General features: G+C 35.6%; 1 protein-coding gene across 1 annotated transcript in view; it reads right to left on the bottom strand.

The window, feature by feature from the left end:
• LOC127836059 (E3 ubiquitin-protein ligase RNF169-like) overlaps positions 1-20,716 on the bottom strand; it is a 46,869-nt gene extending 26,153 nt beyond the window's left edge. Inside the window, exons 1-3 of the mRNA XM_052362481.1 lie at positions 20,377-20,716; positions 13,146-13,216; positions 11,963-12,112 (exon numbers count right to left, since the gene is read on the bottom strand). Of these exons, the coding sequence (XP_052218441.1) occupies positions 11,963-12,112; positions 13,146-13,216; positions 20,377-20,662 (507 nt within the window). The 5' untranslated portion in view covers positions 20,663-20,716. The remainder of the gene's footprint in view (positions 1-11,962; positions 12,113-13,145; positions 13,217-20,376) is intronic.
• Between the last annotated feature and the right edge of the window lie 598 nt (positions 20,717-21,314).

The following is a 21,314-nucleotide window of genomic DNA, read 5'->3' as shown; positions in this document are numbered from 1 at the left end:
ATCTATCAACTACCATTTAAGTGAACATTCGCGTAGGCTGGTGGCTTCGTTACTTACATTGTGTTTTTCTGGTACAGCGTCTATTTTCCAGTGTCCACAGTATTCGCCTTTTGAACAGGCTTCACAGTAATATGAGACCTTGGCGGTATATAACTGATTGTGTGCAGCAAATAATGCATGCAACTTTATGGTTCCCGAAACAGAATTCGGGTTTTTCATCTCGATTTCTTTTGCTGTGGTTTCATACTCTACTCTATTATAAAACACAGTCATGCTCGATGCTTTCATGTCAGGGACTAGTTTTTTTCAAGATCGTGACCACCACTGTGGAATTATGGTTTGTGACATCAGAAACAAAAATCAAATTCTTGTGTTTCAGCTCTTCTTCTTTTTTATAGTAAGCAACTACCGGGTGCAGTGTAACTCCTGTGCTGTTCCAATAAGCGCTTTGAAATTCGTCGGCGTTGCTGCATGTGAAATTTTCTGCAAAATCCATATGGATCAATATTTCATTTCTTGGCAAGTTGGCTTTTAGATTTCTTATGGCAGTATATTGCGTCTTCACCCTAGAAACATGCTGTAATAAATATCGGAACTGCAGTTGTGTATGTTTGATTATACTCTTCTTTTGTGTTCTTGGATTTAACTTTTTTCATTTTCTTCTTCCCCTCTTCTACGCGTTTCAACTCCTCAAACTCGACTTCTGTGTCATCCTGTATTTTATTGGTTAGTATATCTGTCATGTCCTGTCCAAATACTTTCTTGCTAACCGTTTCTGGGTTTGGTGAAATATCAATTCCGACAGAGCGAATGCTTTTAAATTTCATAGCAAAATTTTTATGTTTGATGCATGAACATGTATTCAGGTTATCAGCTTTGTCAAAAGTATATAGTCAGGATGCAGGCAACAAAAAAACGATTTTGATACCTTGGTATTTGGGTTTTCAGCACAGAACTCGTGTCGCTCCATGAAGTTGATCACCTCCCTTTTGATTCTTTCTCTTTCCAGGAAATTTTTTATCTTTGGAATAGCCATCAATGCCTTTGCAGTGGCCCGTCTTAGTACTTTTCTCGAAATCCCTGTTTCTTTACTTAGCGTGGAAATACATTTGTACTTCTTAAGGATACTGCCGCTCACAATATTTGCAATTGCCTTGCCTGAAAGGACTTTCAGGCCTGGTTACAAGCAGACCATTCCTCAGGCTAAATATAACAGTCTAGTGATGCATTCTACAAAGATTTTCCCTGTGAGTGATAACTAGGGCTGTCACGATTCACCGGTATACCGGTATATCGCGGTGCATGTTGTGAAAAAAATCGCACCGCGGTACGGCGTTGCCGCACCGGTTTTTTTAATATTATTATATTAGCACAGATATAAATACATTACATAATTATTTTGATATAGATATCGTTTTGAAAAATGTAGAAGCGGTTCAAAAGGGCTAAATAAATAATCCGTTAAAGGGGCCTTTTCACAGATTTTGGCATTTTTTTAACTTATTCATTAAATGCTTTATATTAATAAATGTAAACATTGGATCGTAAAAGCTCCAGTAAAAAATCAAGAATAAAAATAAAAAAAGGAAAAGAACATTGCCCGGAGCAGGTTTCGAACCAGTGACCCCTGGAGTCCTGCCAGAGTCCTGAAGTAAAAACGCTTTAGCCTACTGAGCTATTCCGCCGAGTACACATTCATGACGTATTTTATACCTTATATAAGCAATCTTCGTAGTTTCACAAAATTTAACGACAAAAACAGAACTCTCCAAATTATTCAATCGTTTCGCGTTGCAACGCTTTATAATTTTTAGGTTTTAAAATCGTCAAAAGATGCATATAATGGCTATATTAGAGCATGGTTAATGTTCAGTATTACTGTTTCCTCACAAATATCATAACTGAAACGAAAACTTACGAATCTGAAACAATTTTTTTAAATTTTGTCAATTTACCAAAGCGTGAAAAGATCCCTTTAATATCCAGGTCAAGCAAGCGCTTCCACTTGTAGATGTTTAACTTTCACGTTTTAAATACGGCAATGTATGGGTCCGTACCTTTTTTGGAATTAGGGACAGATTTCCTTTGCAAATAAGTTCATAATTATCCAAAAGATGTTTATTCTATTTCTTATTTTCTTTCTTTAGTATATCGATCGTTCAAAGCATGACACTTCCGAATCATGTTATCTTAAGATTCTGAATAAGTCGAGGAAGAGTCAGAACGCTACGGATTTTCAATACTGGGCCCGCTGACTCCGCATTTTGAACATGCCCTTGAAGCGTTCGATTTACACAGATCGTAGTCACAGCTATTGTAAACAACATGGCGGATATTTTAGAAAAAGACGCGAACAATGACTACTTCTATCAAGTTTATTACAGTTTCTTTTACAGTTTCTAGTCATACTATGATACCAGTGCCAGTGTTTTCTGATTATTGAGTTTAATAAAGTTTGTAAAACTTGTTATTCTGCTGTTTTCTTCACAGATACATATTCAGTAAAATATCGCGGTACGTACCGCGATACAGTGTTGCCGTACCACGATATACCGCGGTACGCTCACGGCGTATCGTGACAGCCCTAGTGATAACCAAATTGTTACTGTTGTTTTTACTCTCAGCTACAATAATGATCTAATTTAGGCTGGATACTTTTTCCTGTAGTGTTTTGTAAGAAATCATGGTATTTTGCAACAAAATTAAAGAAGAAAACTTGAACTTTTATCTACTTAAAATTAAAAAGTGCAACAAAATTCTCTAGTTTTATTAAAAGTGTATGTGGGCTTTTCAGTAGCCTTTTTATATATCAATACTTATATACTGGGATTATGACAGTAAAATTCAAGATGATAGTACTGTCAACTTCCGCCAAGGTGAAGCCATGAAATTGTAATGATTCATCAATATAGAAGAAAAAGCCATGTAGTAAAAGATGTCTTGTTTGTCTTATTGGTTAAACTTTTTGTCATTCAAATTTGACAAATTGTATTCAACTCACATTAAATAATATTAGCCGAAGTATACTGTATCAATGTATGGTGATGTTGTCATACTCCTCAATTTGTGCCTGTTCCAATGAAATTATTTTTCTGAAGTTTACAAATTAAATTTCGATGCTTGTTGTTACAAATATAATTATGTTAAATGAAATACCGGTGTTATATTATTGTTTAAAGTTGATTAATAAATTATCAAAAAATACATGTGTTTTTTTTTCATTAAAAAAATTTATAATCATTTCATCTTAAAAAGATTCATAATGCTATGCATGGCAGAACGCCAGTGCTCATAATTTTGCTTCCTACATCAACATTGGTGTAAACATTATTTTGTTTTCAATATCCTTAAACATTTTATTCTTAATTTTACTAGAAATTCAGTAAATTGTTTGATTTTTAACCATAATAACTTACCTTATTCAGTTATTGCACAAAGAATGTCCAGTGAAATATAGTAATAAGTGCACTTGTTACAGTATTGCACTAAAAATATTTCAGAGTCAAATGAAGTTATCTGCAAATTCATCAAATATAATATTACTTGGTAGCAATATACTGAAATACATTTTATCTTATATATTTTTAGTTAAAAAACTGTATAAAATTGTTAACAGTGTTAAAATCAAAGCTCAATCTTTTATAACAATCAGTTTTTTTACTCTCCTGTAAAATTTTGAAATATGGACTTATCACTGTTTTACACTAAGGTGACGATTTCATACATAATTCAGTTATATCAAAACATTTTTTTTTCCACATAATTACATTTAAAAACACAAACAAATTAATTATTTATTGATATCGTCTTTAAGATAATTAATTATTGAATTAATTACTGAGACGTATACTAATTAAACAAAATGCGAATCGAGTATAAGGCGGACGTATTAGACGATTTTACGTTGCTATGCGCACCTGTCGCTTACATCATTTGACATTTTGACAACATGGCGGACATACAGAATTAAATTGTGACTCGGCAAACATGGCAAATAACGTCGTAAACTATTGAATTAACGATGGAGGTTATACATTCAGAAGGAATTAATGAAATGTCTGTGATAATCAACGATGCATAAAAATGTTTTAGATAACAACAATTATTTTTAATCTACTCAGTGGGTGTATCTCGATATTTCACGGATATTTATCGTTAGAAATGGGATAAGACAAACATGGTTTCATTTATATGTTTGTGGATCTGTGTATAATCAGATTCATATATTGCTTTATTATGTTTGTCGTGCTGTACAGTGTATTGAAACAGCATGGAACTTAAATGTACATTGCAAGGTAAATAACATAAATCAATGTAAGTTAAATACATCAATTACTATATACCATTAAATGTGCTTGATTATATTTTATGTTTTTTCACAACTGCTTCTGATGCGATTACATGTTTCTCCCTCATTCAGGTATTCACGGAACGTTTTTGCCCTTTTTGCCTAAACTGCGCGCTAAAATGCCTTTTTGAAAGAAATGCGCCATGCCCCTTTGCCCTCCTGGGAAAAACACTAAGTTAGTAAGTGTTGCAAGTATGTAAGCAATGGCTTTGATACTTTAGGAAAAAAAAGGACCTAAACACAAAACTTAACCAAATTTTCAATTTTCTAAGTATAAAAAGGGCACATAATTCTGTCAAAATGCCAGTCAGAGTTACATAACTTTGCCTGCACAGTCCCCTTATGATAGTAAGTAAGTGTTGCATGTATGAAAGCAATAGCTTTGATACTTAAGGAATAAAATGGACCTAAACACAAAACTTAACCAAAATTTTAAATTTTCTTAGTATAAAAAGGGCACATAATTCTGTCAAAATGCAAGCCAGAATTATCTAACTTTGCCTGCCCAGTCCCCTCATGATAGTTAGTAAGTGTACCAAGTTTGAATGCAATAGCATTCATACTTTATGAGAAAAGTGTACCTAAACGCAAAACTTACAAAACGCCAAGGTGATGACAATAGCTCATAATTTTTTTTCAAACTAGAGCCCCTATACCCCACGTGTCGCACTGACACAGACTATTTTGAATGCTGTCTTCACAAAACAAGAGAATCAAAATATATGGCAATTTTTAAGAATTATAATGCCATTATAATTTATGGCCTTTTCGACCTTTGAACTCTTGAATTCTTTCGCATGACATGCCTTCCAAATTTATGGCCATTTTTTTTTACTTTTGACCTCCAAGTGTGACCTAGACCTTGGAGTTATAGACATAATTCTTTTGCATGACACATCGTCCAATGATTGTGAACAAATGTACCAGGTATTTTTAAAATCTCACAATAAATGACATAGTTATGGCCCAGACAAGATCATTTATGGCTGTTTTTGACCTTTGAACTCAAAGTGTGACCTTGACTTTGCAGATATCGACGTAATTCTTTCGCCCGACACACCGTCCAATAATGGTGAACAAATGTGCCAAATGATTTTAAAATCTCACAATTAACAACATAGTTATGGCCCGGACAAGCTCATTTATGGTCATTTTTGAACTCATAGTGTGACCTTGACTTTGGAGTTATCGACGTAATTCTTTCGCGCGACACACTGTCCAATGATGGTGAACAAATATGCCAAATGATTTTAAAATCTCACAATGAATGACATAGTTATGGCCCGGACAAGCTCATTTATGGCCATTTTTGACCTTTGAACTCAAAGTGTGACCTTGATCTAGGAGATATCGCTGTAATTCTTTCGCGCCACACACTGTCCAATGACGGTGAACAAATGTGCCAAATGATTTTAAAATCTCACAATGAAAGACATAGTTATTGCCCAGACAAGCTCATTTATGGCCATTTTTAATCTTTGAACTCAAAGTGTGACCTTGACCTTGGAGATATCAACGTAATTCTTTCGCGCGACACACCATCCCATGATGGTGAACAAATTTGCCAAATGATTTTAAAATCTCACAATAAATGATAAAGTTATGGCCCGGACAAGCATTTGACCCTTGAACTCCAAGTGTGACCTTGACCTTGGAGATATCAATGTACGTTTTTCACGCGACACACCGTCCGATGATGGTGAACAAATGTACCAATCTGTTTTAAAATCTTATGATAAATGACATAGTTATGATCCGGACAAACTTTCGGTTGAAAACACACTTAGTGACCCCGTGACCTAGTTTTTAACCCGGCATGACCCATCTTCAAACTTGACCTATACTCATCTATTTTTTCCTTTTTAAAGGTGTAGGGACCTATCTCAATTTCAATCACAAAGGAGGGACGGGTGGAGTGGAGAGGGGTGTATAGTGTGGGTGTGTGGTCATTTATCACATTATCTTCCAAAAAAGCAAAAAAAAATGCAAAAAAAAAATATATTTTTTTTTGGGGGGGGGGGGGATTCTTGGGTGGGATGATTGGACGGTATTTCAAAACTAAAATAATAAAAATAAATATTTGTGTTTTTTAACCATGTTTGAAAAAAAAAAGAGTTGTGTATGTCAGAAACACAACTATTGGGCCGCTTTGAAATTTTTTATTGTTTTTTTTTTTTACCTTTGACCTTGAAGGATGACCTTGACCTTCCACCACTTAAAATGTGCAGCTTTATGAGAAGGCCGCTTTGAAATATTATTATTTTGACCTTTGACCTTGAAGGATGACCTTGACCATGAAGGATAACCTTGACCTTGAACTTCCACCACTCAAAATGTGCAGCTTCATAATAACGCTGCTTTGAAATTATTTTTTTTTTAACATTTGACCTTGAAGGATGACCTTGACCTTGAAAAATGACCTTGACCTTGAACTTCCACCACTCAAAATGTGCAGCTTCATAAGAACGCCGTTTTAAATTTTTATATTTTTGTTTGACCTTTGACCTTGAAGGATGACCTTGACCTTGAAGGATGACCTTGAACTTCCACCACTCACAATGTGAAGCTTCATGAGAACGCGGCTTTAAAATTAAAAAAAAATTGACCTTGAAGGATGACCTTGACTTGAACTTCCACCACTCAAAATGTGCAGCTTCATGATAACGCCGCTTTGAATTTTTTTATTTTGTTTGACCTTTGACCTTGAAGGATGACCTTGACCTTGAACCTACACCACTCAAAATGTGCAGCTTCATGATGACGCCACTTTGATTATTTTTTTTACCTTTGACCTTGAAGAATGACCTTGACCTTGAACTTCCACCACTCAAAATAATCAGCTTCATGATAATGCCGCTTTGAAATTTCTATTTGTTTTTTTACCTTTGACCTTGAAGGATGAACTTGACCTTGAAGGATGACCTTGAACTTCCACCACTCAAAATGTGCAGCTTCATGAGAACGCCGATTTGATTTTTTATTTTTTTTTACCTTGAAGGATGACCTTGAAGGATGACCTTGACCTTGAACTACCACCACTCAAAATGTGCAGCTTCATGAGATACACATGCATGCCAAATATCAAATTGCTATCTTCAATATTAAAAAAGTTATGGCCAATGTTAAAGTTTTCGGACGGACAGACGACATATATTTGACATTTGACCTTGAAGAATGACCTTCACCTTCACCTTTCATCACTCAAAATGTTCAGCTCCATGAGATACACATGCATGCCAAATATCAAGTTGCTATCTTCAATATTGAAAAAGTAATGACCAATGTTAAAGTTTTCGGACGGACAGACACTATAAATTTGACATTTGACCCTGAAGGATGACCTTGACCTAGACCTTTCACCACTCAAAATGACCCTTCACCACTCAAAATGTGCAGCTCCTTGAGATCCACATGCATGCTAAATATCAAGTTGCTATCTTAAAAAGTGAAAAAGTTATGACCAATGTTAAAGTTAAAAGTTTTTTTTTTGGACGGACAGACAGACTGACTGACACTGACGGACAGTTCAACTGCTATATGCCACCCTACTGGGGGGCATAAACAAATTTTTTGGGGGGTGGGGGGTATAGTGTGAGGGTGTGGTGGTCATTTATTTGATGATCTTCAATTAAAAAATAATAATGGGGGGATTGAGGGGGGATTCGGGGAGAGGGGGGGGGGGTGGTTTGAACGGAGTCAATTGTGGTATGTCAGGTTAGAGTTGTTTTGTCAAAGTATCAATCGAATCTAATCATAAATAAAGAAGTTATGGCAATTTTAGCAAAATTTAATAATTTGACCTTGAGAGTCAAGGTCATTCAAAGGTCAAGGTAAAATTCAACTTGCAAGGTACAGTACCCTCATGATAGCATGAAAGTTTTTAAAGTTTAAAAGCAATAGTCTTGATACTTTAGAAGTAAAGTGGATCTAAACACAAAATGTAACCATATATTCAAAGTTACTAAGTTAAAAAAGGGCCATAATTCCATAAAAATGACAACCAGAGTTATGCAACTTGTCCTTTACTGTCCCCTTATGATAGTTTGCGAGTGTTCTAAGTATGAAAGCAATATCTATGCTACTTTAGGGGTAAAGTGGACCAAAACACAAAACTTAACCAAATTTTCAAGTATAAAGGGCCCATAATTCCGTCAAAATGCCAGTCAGAGTTACATAACTCTGCCTGCACAGTCCCCTTACGATAGTTAGTAAGTGTTGCAAGTATGAAAGCAATGGCTTTGATACTTTAGGAAAAAAGTGGACCTAAACACAAAACTTAACCAAATTTTCAATTTTCTAAGTATAAAAAGGGCACATAATTCCGTCAAAATGCCAGTCAGAGTTACATAACTTTGCCTGCACAGTCCCCTTGCGATAGTTATAGTGTTTTTTCCAAGCCGTTTTAGCGTGGCGAATCGCGATGCCCCTTTTTTGTAGCGCCACGCTGCCCCTTTCAAAGCCATTTAGCGCCATGCTGCCCTTTCCAAAGCCGCTGCCCTGCTCTTTCATGAGCACCCGCTGTTTTCTGCCCTTATTGATAACATCTAAATTGCCCCTTGACCAAATTTCTAAACCGACTAGTATCAGATTATGGCCTCCGAGGCAGCGCGTTTGTGAATTAGTCATGCGTGAATAACCCCACGTCAGTATGAATCGATATGTTATACCACTAATCGGTCAGTAATGTGTACTCCTCCCAGATAAAATCGTGGACTGTTATATCGGAGACTTTTGATGAAAAGCTTGATGTTATCCTCGTGGCATTGTGCATTTCATACATAATTCAGTTATATCAAAACATTTTTTTTTCCACATAATTACATTTAAAAACACAAACAAATTAATTATTTATTGATATCGTCTTTAAGATAATTAATTATTGAATTAATTACTGAGACGTATACTAATTAAACAAAATGCGAATCGAGTATAAGGCGGACGTATTAGACGATTTTACGTTGCTATGCGCACCTGTCGCTTACATCATTTGACATTTTGACAACATGGCGGACATACAGAATTAAATTGTGACTCGGCAAACATGGCAAATAACGTCGTAAACTATTGAATTAACGATGGAGGTTATACATTCAGAAGGAATTAATGAAATGTCTGTGATAATCAACGATGCATAAAAATGTTTTAGATAACAACAATTATTTTTAATCTACTCAGTGGGTGTATCTCGATATTTCACGGATATTTATCGTTAGAAATGGGATAAGACAAACATGGTTTCATTTATATGTTTGTGGATCTGTGTATAATCAGATTCATATATTGCTTTATTATGTTTGTCGTGCTGTACAGTGTATTGAAACAGCATGGAACTTAAATGTACATTGCAAGGTAAATAACATAAATCAATGTAAGTTAAATACATCAATTACTATATACCATTAAATGTGCTTGATTATATTTTATGTTTTTTCACAACTGCTTCTGATGCGATTACATGTTTCTCCCTCATTCAGGTATTCACGGAACGTTTTTGCCCTTTTTGCCTAAACTGCGCGCTAAAATGCCTTTTTGAAAGAAATGCGCCATGCCCCTTTGCCCTCCTGGGAAAAACACTAAGTTAGTAAGTGTTGCAAGTATGTAAGCAATGGCTTTGATACTTTAGGAAAAAAAAGGACCTAAACACAAAACTTAACCAAATTTTCAATTTTCTAAGTATAAAAAGGGCACATAATTTTGTCAAAATGCCAGTCAGAGTTACATAACTTTGCCTGCACAGTCCCCTTATGATAGTAAGTAAGTGTTGCATGTATGAAAGCAATAGCTTTGATACTTAAGGAATAAAATGGACCTAAACACAAAACTTAACCAAAATTTTAAATTTTCTTAGTATAAAAAGGGCACATAATTCTGTCAAAATGCAAGCCAGAATTATCTAACTTTGCCTGCCCAGTCCCCTCATGATAGTTAGTAAGTGTACCAAGTTTGAATGCAATAGCATTCATACTTTATGAGAAAAGTGTACCTAAACGCAAAACTTACAAAACGCCAAGGTGATGACAATAGCTCATAATTTTTTTTCAAACTAGAGCCCCTATACCCCACGTGTCGCACTGACACAGACTATTTTGAATGCTGTCTTCACAAAACAAGAGAATCAAAATATATGGCAATTTTTAAGAATTATAATGCCATTATAATTTATGGCCTTTTCGACCTTTGAACTCTTGAATTCTTTCGCATGACATGCCTTCCAAATTTATGGCCATTTTTTTTACTTTTGACCTCCAAGTGTGACCTAGACCTTGGAGTTATAGACATAATTCTTTTGCATGACACATCGTCCAATGATTGTGAACAAATGTACCAGGTATTTTTAAAATCTCACAATAAATGACATAGTTATGGCCAAGACAAGATCATTTATGGCTGTTTTTGACCTTTGAACTCAAAGTGTGACCTTGACTTTGCAGATATCGACGTAATTCTTTCGCCCGACACACCGTCCAATAATGGTGAACAAATGTGCCAAATGATTTTAAAATCTCACAATTAACAACATAGTTATGGCCCGGACAAGCTCATTTATGGTCATTTTTGAACTCATAGTGTGACCTTGACTTTGGAGTTATCGACGTAATTCTTTCGCGCGACACACAGTCCAATGATGGTGAACAAATATGCCAAATGATTTTAAAATCTCACAATGAATGACATAGTTATGGCCCGGACAAGCTCATTTATGGCCATTTTTGACCTTTGAACTCAAAGTGTGACCTTGATCTAGGAGATATCGCTGTAATTCTTTCGCGCCACACACTGTCCAATGACGGTGAACAAATGTGCCAAATGATTTTAAAATCTCACAATGAAAGACATAGTTATTGCCCAGACAAGCTCATTTATGGCCATTTTTAATCTTTGAACTCAAAGTGTGACCTTGACCTTGGAGATATCAACGTAATTCTTTCGCGCGACACACCATCCCATGATGGTGAACAAATTTGCCAAATGATTTTAAAATCTCACAATAAATGATAAAGTTATGGCCCGGACAAGCATTTGACCCTTGAACTCCAAGTGTGACCTTGACCTTGGAGATATCAATGTACGTTTTTCACGCGACACACCGTCCGATGATGGTGAACAAATGTACCAATCTGTTTTAAAATCTTATGATAAATGACATAGTTATGATCCGGACAAACTTTCGGTTGAAAACACACTAAGTGACCCCGTGACCTAGTTTTTGACCCGGCATGACCCATCTTCAAACTTGACCTATACATCATCAAGATACAACTTGTGACCAAGTTTGGTGAAGATCGGATGAAATTTCGGGACAGATAGACCGACCGACTGACAAAGTGACTCCTATATAGCCCCCATTACCATTGAGCCCCCATTACCAATGGTAATGGGGGTATAAAAATAGATGAGCTTATAAAATGTACAACCTTTCTTACTAAAATCAAGTTATAACGTCTTCATAATTAACCCTAAGGTACTGAAGAGCAGCAAACAGCATAAAACCTGAACAGACTGCTAGTTACTTGCAGGCTGTTCTGGTTTCATGCTGATTGCATATAGCCAATTTTACATTGCCTATGAATGGGTAATGGTTACAAGCTAAACACTACGTGACACGCCCCTTACCCTACTCAGCTGCAGTGCAAGCTCCTCATCTTTCCTGCGTATCTCCTCCAGCTCTGCCAGTTTCCTTGCCTCCTCCTCCTGCAGCTGTCTGATCAGCCTCTCACTCGCCTCAGCCTCCTGTCTCGCCTCCAATGCTCGCTGCTCACGGAGCTGGGGAAACAGAGTATAATGCATGTGCGTAAAGTTTCGCTTCAGATTAGTAATCAGAGATGGAACGTTCATTGATATTTTTTACAAAGTTTCTCATCCGAGTCCTGGGACTAGATAACTTGCAAATCTATGAGTCCCCGTATTTAAAACAATCAGTCCAAATATTAAACAATATTATTTTTTTAGAAATTTTAATGCAATTTGGGACTCGCGTGATTTGAAACTTTGCATCCCCAGAAGTTTTTGTGAGTCCAGGACGCAGGAATCGCAGGTAAAAAAATCACTGAACGTTACGCTTTTGTTGTATTTATCTTTTGAAAAAAGTATCTTTGTAGGGAGAAATCAGTTAAGGTGTAAAGTGTTGTCCCTGATTAGCATGTGTGGTCCTCGCATGCTTATCAGGGACACAATTTCTGGTTTAATTGTAGTTCACATTTAAAGGAAGTCTGTTAGCAAAAACACTAGTTTAGGCGGTAAGTTTTGTCCCGGATTAGCCTGTTCTGACTGCACAGGCTAATATTGGAGGACACTTTAAGCACATGCACAAAACCCCGTTTTGAATTCAGAATTGGAACGAAAATGTACATGAACACAACATTTTATGACTTTATTTTTACTTCCAACAAGGACAATTGTGAGTACCGGTACATGTTCTTCAACTTTTGTTTACTTTTTTCTTAGCTGACACTAGCAGTTGTACTAACAAGCCCTTTCTTTTCACCTTTTCAAGTATTTATAAATAAAATTCATTTCAGCTGCTTGTTAATTTATTTGCATCCCGCTACATGTAGCTCAGCTTAAATTTCCTCGAGTTTCACTTGCTACCAGTACCGATACTTTATATATATTATAATTACGAAGTAGTTTGTCAATATCATTTAAAACTTTAAAATAAGTCCTCTACATAGAGTTCAAATTTTAATAGGCATTTCTCCTAATGTTATCTTAAAATAAGAAGTGTCCAATACATGTAATTTCAATAAGTGTATTAAGTAAATTGTCAAGTAGTGAATTGAAATAATTAAAGTCCAACCATTCTTAGTTGTTCCTCAAATTCAGATCTGATTTCTCCAGGTTCTGCCAGCTTGATAGAGATATTCAGGGCTGAAATTTAAACCAATAAGATAAATCTGATTGTAAAATACACCATTTCAATTTTTAAAAACAGCATTTTAGTATAAGTTTAGCAGAGATCCAGAAAAGAAGAGTACAATGGTATTTAACTGGGCTGTGAACAGACACTTCTCAGAAAAGCTGAAAACTGGTAATTTCCTACTAATATAGTATTTCACTGATATAGCATAATTACTGTAAGCTTTCTGACACTCTTTAATTTGTGGACATCCCTATTTTAGCCAGTATAGTATACATGTAATTATTTTTTGTGACTCTAAAATCTTTGGACATGCGGGTTTCTGTCCATAATTAATGACTCAACATTTTTTGACAGTATATTTTACAGTGCTATTTTACCAGATATCTATCTGTCATGTTTTCATTTATCTGGTGACAGTTTGACTTTGGGATTTTACAACCGGATTCAGTGTGTATGTAAATCAGAGTTTATTTACAGGTCGTCATTGCGTCTTCGCGATAGCTTTTTACGTATAGACCTGCCCATGCGACCTTTCAAGGGGAACAATTTAATTTTGAGCCAAAGTTGGTCAAATTTACCCCAGCTGTTGAGTTTTGAGAACATGAGACAAAGGCTGTTTCAGCACACCTTCCTACAGTGCTTAAATTCTTAATTGTTATTCTAACTGTGTGCAGGATGAAGCATAACCATTTAGGATGAAACCTACCAAGTGACGGTGACATATTGACCGGTCAATTGAGTATTGATCGGGTCGGCAGTCAATTATACTCGGTTAAACCGCTCATTACTGGTGGATTGAAAATTACAGCAGTTAAACAACACAAAGGAAGACTATAAGCTATTCTACATGTATATTAAAACAATCATTATTCTGTAATCAGTGATTTTTATTGCTTTAATTTGTTACAGCCTGTGCCTTTTGAATTGGGAAAATTAGCGCGATAAACCGTGAAATTGGGAAAAATAGCGCGATAAACCATGAAATTGGGAAAAATTAAGCATTATAAATAGGATTATAAGTAACAGAAGTGATATTGTTTTTAAGTGCGTGTTCAGGGAGTTTTCTAGAAAAGGAGTCTGGTCAAATTGTTTTTTTTTTAAATCAATATAGGTGGCAAGTTTGGGAATGATTTATGGACAAAAATGACTAAATTCAAGTTATATATTTTGTAAGATGTTTAAAAAATAAAGTTGAGACCTAGATTTAAGAAATCATAATTAAGTTATATGAGACTTCTTTAAAAAAAAAAAAAAAAAAAAAAATTTTTTTTTTTTTTTTTTTTTTTTTTAAGTTGGGCTTTTTTTGGGAAATTTTGGTCAGAATTTTGGGAAAAAACGTGTATTTTTGCGATTGGGAATTGTAAATTTGAGCAAAAAAAATCACTGGTAATTGATTAATTTTTTTTAGTTATTTGTAAAAAAATTCTTTATAGCTGAAAAAAACACTTCTTATTTATGAAAAATGGCTTCAAATACATAAGGACTAAGGCAATATCTTTACATGTATCTCAGTGTCTCACATCTGATGCTAAATTATCATCAAAGCGTGGGGATATTGTGGTTATATCCGCCGTCTGTCCGTCCGTCCTTTCCACTATCTCCTCCTACACTATTAGCACTGGAACCTTGAAACTTACACACATGGTAGCTATGAGCATATGTGTGATGGTGCACTATTTATCCCCACGCTTTTTGAAAAGCGTTGGGATATTGTGGTTAATCTCCGGCGTCTGTCTGTCTGTCTGTCCTGGCCACTATCTACTCCTACACTATAAGCACTAGAACCTTGAAACTTACACACATGGTAGCTATGAGCATATGTGCGACTCTGCACTATTTGGAATTTTGATCTGACCCATAAGTCAATAGTTATGGGGGTAGGGGTGGGGCCGGGTCAGAGATTTTCACTCATTTTTTAATGTTACTTTACATTAACTTCTTTATTTCTACACCGATTTACTTCAAATTGATACTGAACATCTCTTATGACTATACGGTAAATCTCAACTATGCATGGCCCCATTAGGCCTAAAGAAATAAATGTTGTGGTTCGGGTAACATTGACAAAATTTTTAGGTAGGGTAGGTTGGTTTATTTATTTTTTTATTTTCTCCAGACAAGGTGCCTGTTTTTAAAAGTCATTCTATGCTGATGGTTTTCACATAAAACCTCTATTAACACCATAGAAAAGTGTTCCCATTATTGTGTAGTGCATTTCCCGCATAGATCCGCGTAATCCCGTCTCGATCGATTCCTTAATACATCGTATCAATCATACTTTCTATCTATTTCTGCATACTTACTACTTTTCCCATTGCTACTCATTACCCGATAATCCCGTATATTCCAGTTTTAAAGCAAATTCTGGTAAATAGATAAAAGGGCTAAAAAATTCATGAAACACAAACATTCTCCATTTTTCTTAAGTATCAAATAAAGTTTGCATTTGTTACTATTTAAAGATGTGATGAAATAATGTTCAATCGGTGTGTTTTTTTTTCCGGTGAACAAGCGTAAAACGCCAGACTTGATGTTCATGTTTTTATACAACACTTTCTATGCGACGTTCTACATTCTGCATAATTTTCGCGCGCTTTTTATTGAGACAAAGGATAAAGCACTGTTTATTTGACGCTAGAATTTGTAGAATAGAATGTCGCGTTAGCATTAAAATTCGGAAGCGTGTTTCAGATTACAAATAAAATAATTCATTATTCTCATCAACAATAATTTGTTAAAGCGCATTACATGTCGAATAATTGTTTTGACCATATTATGCATGAAATGCACAATATCCACAAGGATTTCACCCGGTTGCCATCATCTGTTTTCTAAGTACATGTAAGTGGCCGAGATTTCATCGTGGAGGTTTACACCATAGGGACCAATGAGTGTGTTAAATAAGCCAACAAACTGCCATAAAATCACACACTTATGAAAATTACGTCAGTCGTCGTCTGCACGATTATACTGCAGGGACAGGTATGACTGCTTGCGAGTGTTGTCGCTCATTCAAAGCGTGCGCTCTCATTGGACAATATCGATTTTACATTACAAAGACGATCCGCCTTAAGGCGGGCTTTAGGTGGGTAAAGAGATACATGACATAATTTACAGAGGATCATAAATCGGCTCTCACAGTTTTCGGCCAAGTCGATATCGCTTGATATTTATCCTACCGGAAAAAGGTGAAAAAGTTTAGGGTCGGCACTGCCAATAAAAACTTTAGGGTCGGCGCATTTTCCTAGGTAGGGTCGGGTGACCCGAACCACAACATATTTTTTAGGCCTTACCAACCCTGGGGCGTCCCGCCCACATAGACCACGCCCACCCAAAATTGCTTTTAACTATAATTTATTCATTTCTACTCCGATTCACTTCAAATTGATACTGAACTTCTCTTATGACAATATGGTCCAGTGCTCCAGCTAGGATTTAAAAAGGGCAGGGTGGCTTTTTTTGCCAAAAGGGCACTTTCGACGCGTAGAATTTTGTCAAAAGGGCACTTTAGAGTGCGCGGGCTTTTCTGGAATGCTTCCACATGCATTTTAATTTATATTTTATTAATAATTGTTAGAATATATTATTACCATTATAATTAAACCATTTAAATATAATGTCTACAATGAAAAATAAATTATTTACTTGTAATGTAATAAGAGATTTATCAATTATCATATGTAAAAAAAAAAAAAAAAAAAAAAAAAAAATTTTTTTTTTGGGGGGGGGGGGGGGGCAGGGCGGAGGTTCGGGAGGGCATGGCGGAGGTTCGGGAGGGCAGGGCGGGGCGCCCTCAAATTTAGGCCTAGCTGGAGCACTGTGGTCAATCTCAACTATGCATGGCCCCATTACCAACCCTTGGACGCCCCTGGGTCAAACATGCGGTGTGAGGATACGCGTCGGCCTGTGCCGCGCCATTTCTAGTTGGAATTTTGATCTGACCCCTAGGTCAAAAGTTATGGGGGTCCGATCAAAATTCCAAACAGTGCACCGTCACACATATGCTCATAGCTACCATGTGTGTAAGTTTCAAGGTTCTAGTGCTCATACTAATACTGTAGGAGGAGATAGTGGCCAGGTTGGACGGACAGATATAACCACAATATCCCCACGCTTTTAAAAGCGTGGGGATAATACTTTAGTAACAGACGTGATACACTGAGATAAAGATATTGATTTAGTCCTTGTGCATTTGAGGCTGTTTCCATAAATAATAAACAAATAATTGTTTACAGCTGTAAAGAATCTTTTTACAAACAACTAAAAAAAAGCATTTGAAAATATTGTTTTTTTGCCATTGATGATGATTAGCTTGGGGAAATGAAGGGTATAAAACAAGTGAAGCCGCGTCAGTATAAGGCTGCATGTTGCATTTCGCCGAAATGCTATGCGTCTGTCAGCCGAGGCAAGCCGCAATATGACGTCGAGTCGATGCGCATCATAAAATAAAATTCTTTTAAAAATGATAAGTTAGTCAATAAATTTAAAAAAAACAATAATCATAATATTTAAAATCATAATTAATTTAAAGTATCTATAACTGCATACTTACTATTTTTCCCATCAATACCCATTACTTGATAATCCTGTATATTCCAGTTATAAAGCAAATTCTGGTAAATATTTACGATAAAAGTTCCCATGAATTTCAAGTAATACAGACATTCGCCATTTTTCTTAAGTGTCAAATAAATTTTGGAATTAGTTTCTATTTAAAGATATGATGAAATAACGTTCAATCGGGGCGTTTTTTTCCACTGAACACGCGTAAATCGCCTGACGTGATGTTCATGTTTTTATACAACACAAACAGTGATTTTTTTTGCTCAAATTTACAGCCGAATTTCGGCTGCTTCCCAATCGCAAAAATACACGTTTTTTCCCATAATTCTGACCAAAATTTCCCAAAAAAAGCCCAACTTCAAAAAAAAAAAAAAAAAAAAAAAAAAAAGAAAATATTTTTTTTTTTTTTGTAGAAAGAAGTCTCATATAACTTAATTATGATTTCTTAAATCTAGGTCTCAACTTTATTTTTTAAACATCTTACATAATATATATATCATTTTTGTCCATAAATCATTCCCAAACTTGCCACTTTTATTGATTAAAAAAAACACCAATTTGACCAGACTCCTTTTCTAGAAAACTCCCTCAACATGCACTTAAAAACAATATCACTTCTGTTACTTATAATCCTATTTATAATGCTTAATATTTCCCAATTTCATGGTTTATCGCGCTATTTTTCCCAATTTCACGGTTTATTGCGCTAATTTTCCCAATTCAAATGGCACAGGCTGTAACAAATTAAAGCAAAAAAAATCACTGACAAAATACATCCACACTTTCCATGTGACGTCCTACATCAGGGTTTTCCCCAGGCCATTTAAGCGCCCCTTTCCGGGGCGCTTGAATTTCGAAATCCGAGTCCCCGGGGCGCTTGAAATATTCCGACCTGTGTGTTTTTCAGTGAAAGAGAGTGGAGATTGTAAAAAAAACAACAAAGGTTTCTCTATCAGTGTATCAATATTCCCTGTTTTAAAAGAGCACACGGTACCTACTTTCACAAGTAAACGCCATAAACACCACATGGGGTAATGGATAATCCACTCATAAGAGAATAGCATGACGCGCGTATAGATTATTCTAGCCAAATTACACAGTCATTTAAATGCTGACAAGGATGTATCAGGTAACTTTCCAGTCGTCAAACTGTTATGTTCATCGTCCAATCGGTTACGCGAATGCTTATGAGGGCGGGGTTAACTACCTACCAATATTTTTTATTGACGTCGGGCACGATGTAAAAGTTTATCGCAGCTTGATAAGCAAGAATTTGTACCATTTACGTAACAAAAAAGTACATTTAAGACGGTTTCGGGCATCATCATAATATTACCTTTTTACTGTTAACAAGTGTAACCTATGACTCTTGTAATTAATACAAGAAATTAACTGAAAGAGGTAAAGAAATAATTACTTATAGCGAGTAAGTTGTGCAAATAACTCCCGGTTACAATTATGCGATAACAATTTAATTCCAGTACATGTATTTTTCATCATGTCCATTTATAACGTTTTGCTGGCATTTATTCCACACGTAATGCGTAAGCGTTAACAAATTTTCGTTGAATTAATTACGCACTGGTAAATTTTTCGTCCGATAATCGATACTTAGAAGACTGATGATGGCAACCGGCCGTAATCCTCGTGAATTTCATGCATAATTCCGTCAAAACATTTATTGGACTTAAGTGTTTAAACAAATTATCGTTAAATTCATAACACAACTGTTAATATTTATTAAAATCTCAAATGGGAATAATTAAATTTGTCATCCGATACCCTTTCCCGTATGTCGACGTTAACGCGTTTTTAATCCGAAACACACTTCCGAATGTAAATGTTACCGCAACATTAAAATATTCTTGCTTCATATTACTAGTGCAAATTTATTTTGTGTCGAATCTTTTTCTCAATTAAAAAGAGCGCGAAAATTATGCAGCATGTACAACGTCGCGTCATGTGTATCGAGCCTTTTAAATAACAAGCACACAACATGTCAGGGGATTGACGCATGTTCAGAGGCAATATTTCATCAAATCTATTAAAAGTCACTTAAAATTTATTTGATACTATAGAAAAATGGCAAGGTTTGTGTTAAAGAAAAAATTGAGAGCTTTTATCGTAAATATTTACCAGAAAGTGATTTATAAAAACGGAATAAACGGGATTAACGGGTAATAAAAAGAACCTTGAAAAGTAGTAAGTATACGGTAAAAGAGTCGGGTTGAAACGGATGTATTGGGGAATCGTTCGAGTCTGGATTTTACTAAATGTTCTGGAAAGTTTAAAACAATTAAACAATATAAAACATATATATTTTTAAATGACTGGGGGATAGTCATAGCGCACCAAATGATGTCTTTTGACGCTGTTTTTCTTTGAGTTATAACGCACCACAGTACGTGAATTGACATGTTAAATTTTAAAAAATCAATGTCGGGAGGGGACACCCCTCCCGAACCACCCCTATCAGCCCTGGGGCGCCTGACAAATATCCTGTGGAAAGCACTGATATAAAGTTTTTTTTGTCGCAAAAAAGTGGCCACAACTTTTTTTGACCCAGTAAAATCCCTGCTTAGGCAATATCTTCAACATATGTTACCATTCATTTCCTCATCTTCCTCTTCTAAACCTTCAAGGCGATTTTTCACCTGGTCTGGGAAGGCATTTTTAATCGCTGTCCATCTAACTTCATTTACTAAAGCCTTATTTCTTGCCGCTCTTCTAGCCCATGTTGAAATTCGCGTTCGACACATCGGGCAACAGAAGTTTGCTTCTTCGACATTTTGCTTAAAGCATTCCAAGCACAATTCGTGACAGCATGGCATAGTCACGGGTTGTATGAATACATAGAGACATATTGGACAGATATTATCCTCAAGTTTCATCGTAAATCGTTATTTTTCTGGAGGGAAACGTTTGTTGTCTTTTTGTTTGTTCGTTTTAGCGGAAGCGGAAATCGATAGCCGGATAGCTAGAAATCGGAGTATGGAAAATTCACATCTAAAAGCGGGCCGTAGGATAATCTCAACCAATATTGCAGGTTCTGCGCACGAGTCATCGTCCTATAAAAACACATACGATATTTGCACGATGTTTAATGAAACAAGAAGTAAAGGTATTAAAAGATGGCAAACACTATGAGCGACTCTAATTGAGAATTAGCAGATCGCAAACCAGTAGTATGCGTGCCTCTACTGGAACTCAGCCTTATATGCTATATGCTTGTTGAGTCGTGGGTAATTTTCATAAAGATGTTACATCACAAATATTTTAAAAAATATATGGCTTTGAATCATTATAATCATTTTAAACAAAATTTTTATCTTTTGGTTTTCATATTTGTTGCCTTTTTCAACTTTTTATCACCTGTAATAATAATAAATACTCGATTTTCCTGGTAGTGTCAAACCGCCATTTTGAAAATAAGTTCTTTTTGAGCCGTGGATTCTGATAATCAATTTCAAATTTGCATGCTATAAAAAGCCTCACAACTGACGTTGTAATGAAGTTAATTATTTGTGAAAAAATGATAACAGA

The sequence above is a fragment of the Dreissena polymorpha genome, chromosome 6 (assembly GCF_020536995.1).
Source record: "Dreissena polymorpha isolate Duluth1 chromosome 6, UMN_Dpol_1.0, whole genome shotgun sequence".
NCBI classification, from domain to species: domain Eukaryota; kingdom Metazoa; phylum Mollusca; class Bivalvia; order Myida; family Dreissenidae; genus Dreissena; species Dreissena polymorpha.
The sequence above is the reverse complement of the archived record's forward strand: the minus strand, read 5'-3'. Positions and strand labels throughout refer to the sequence as shown.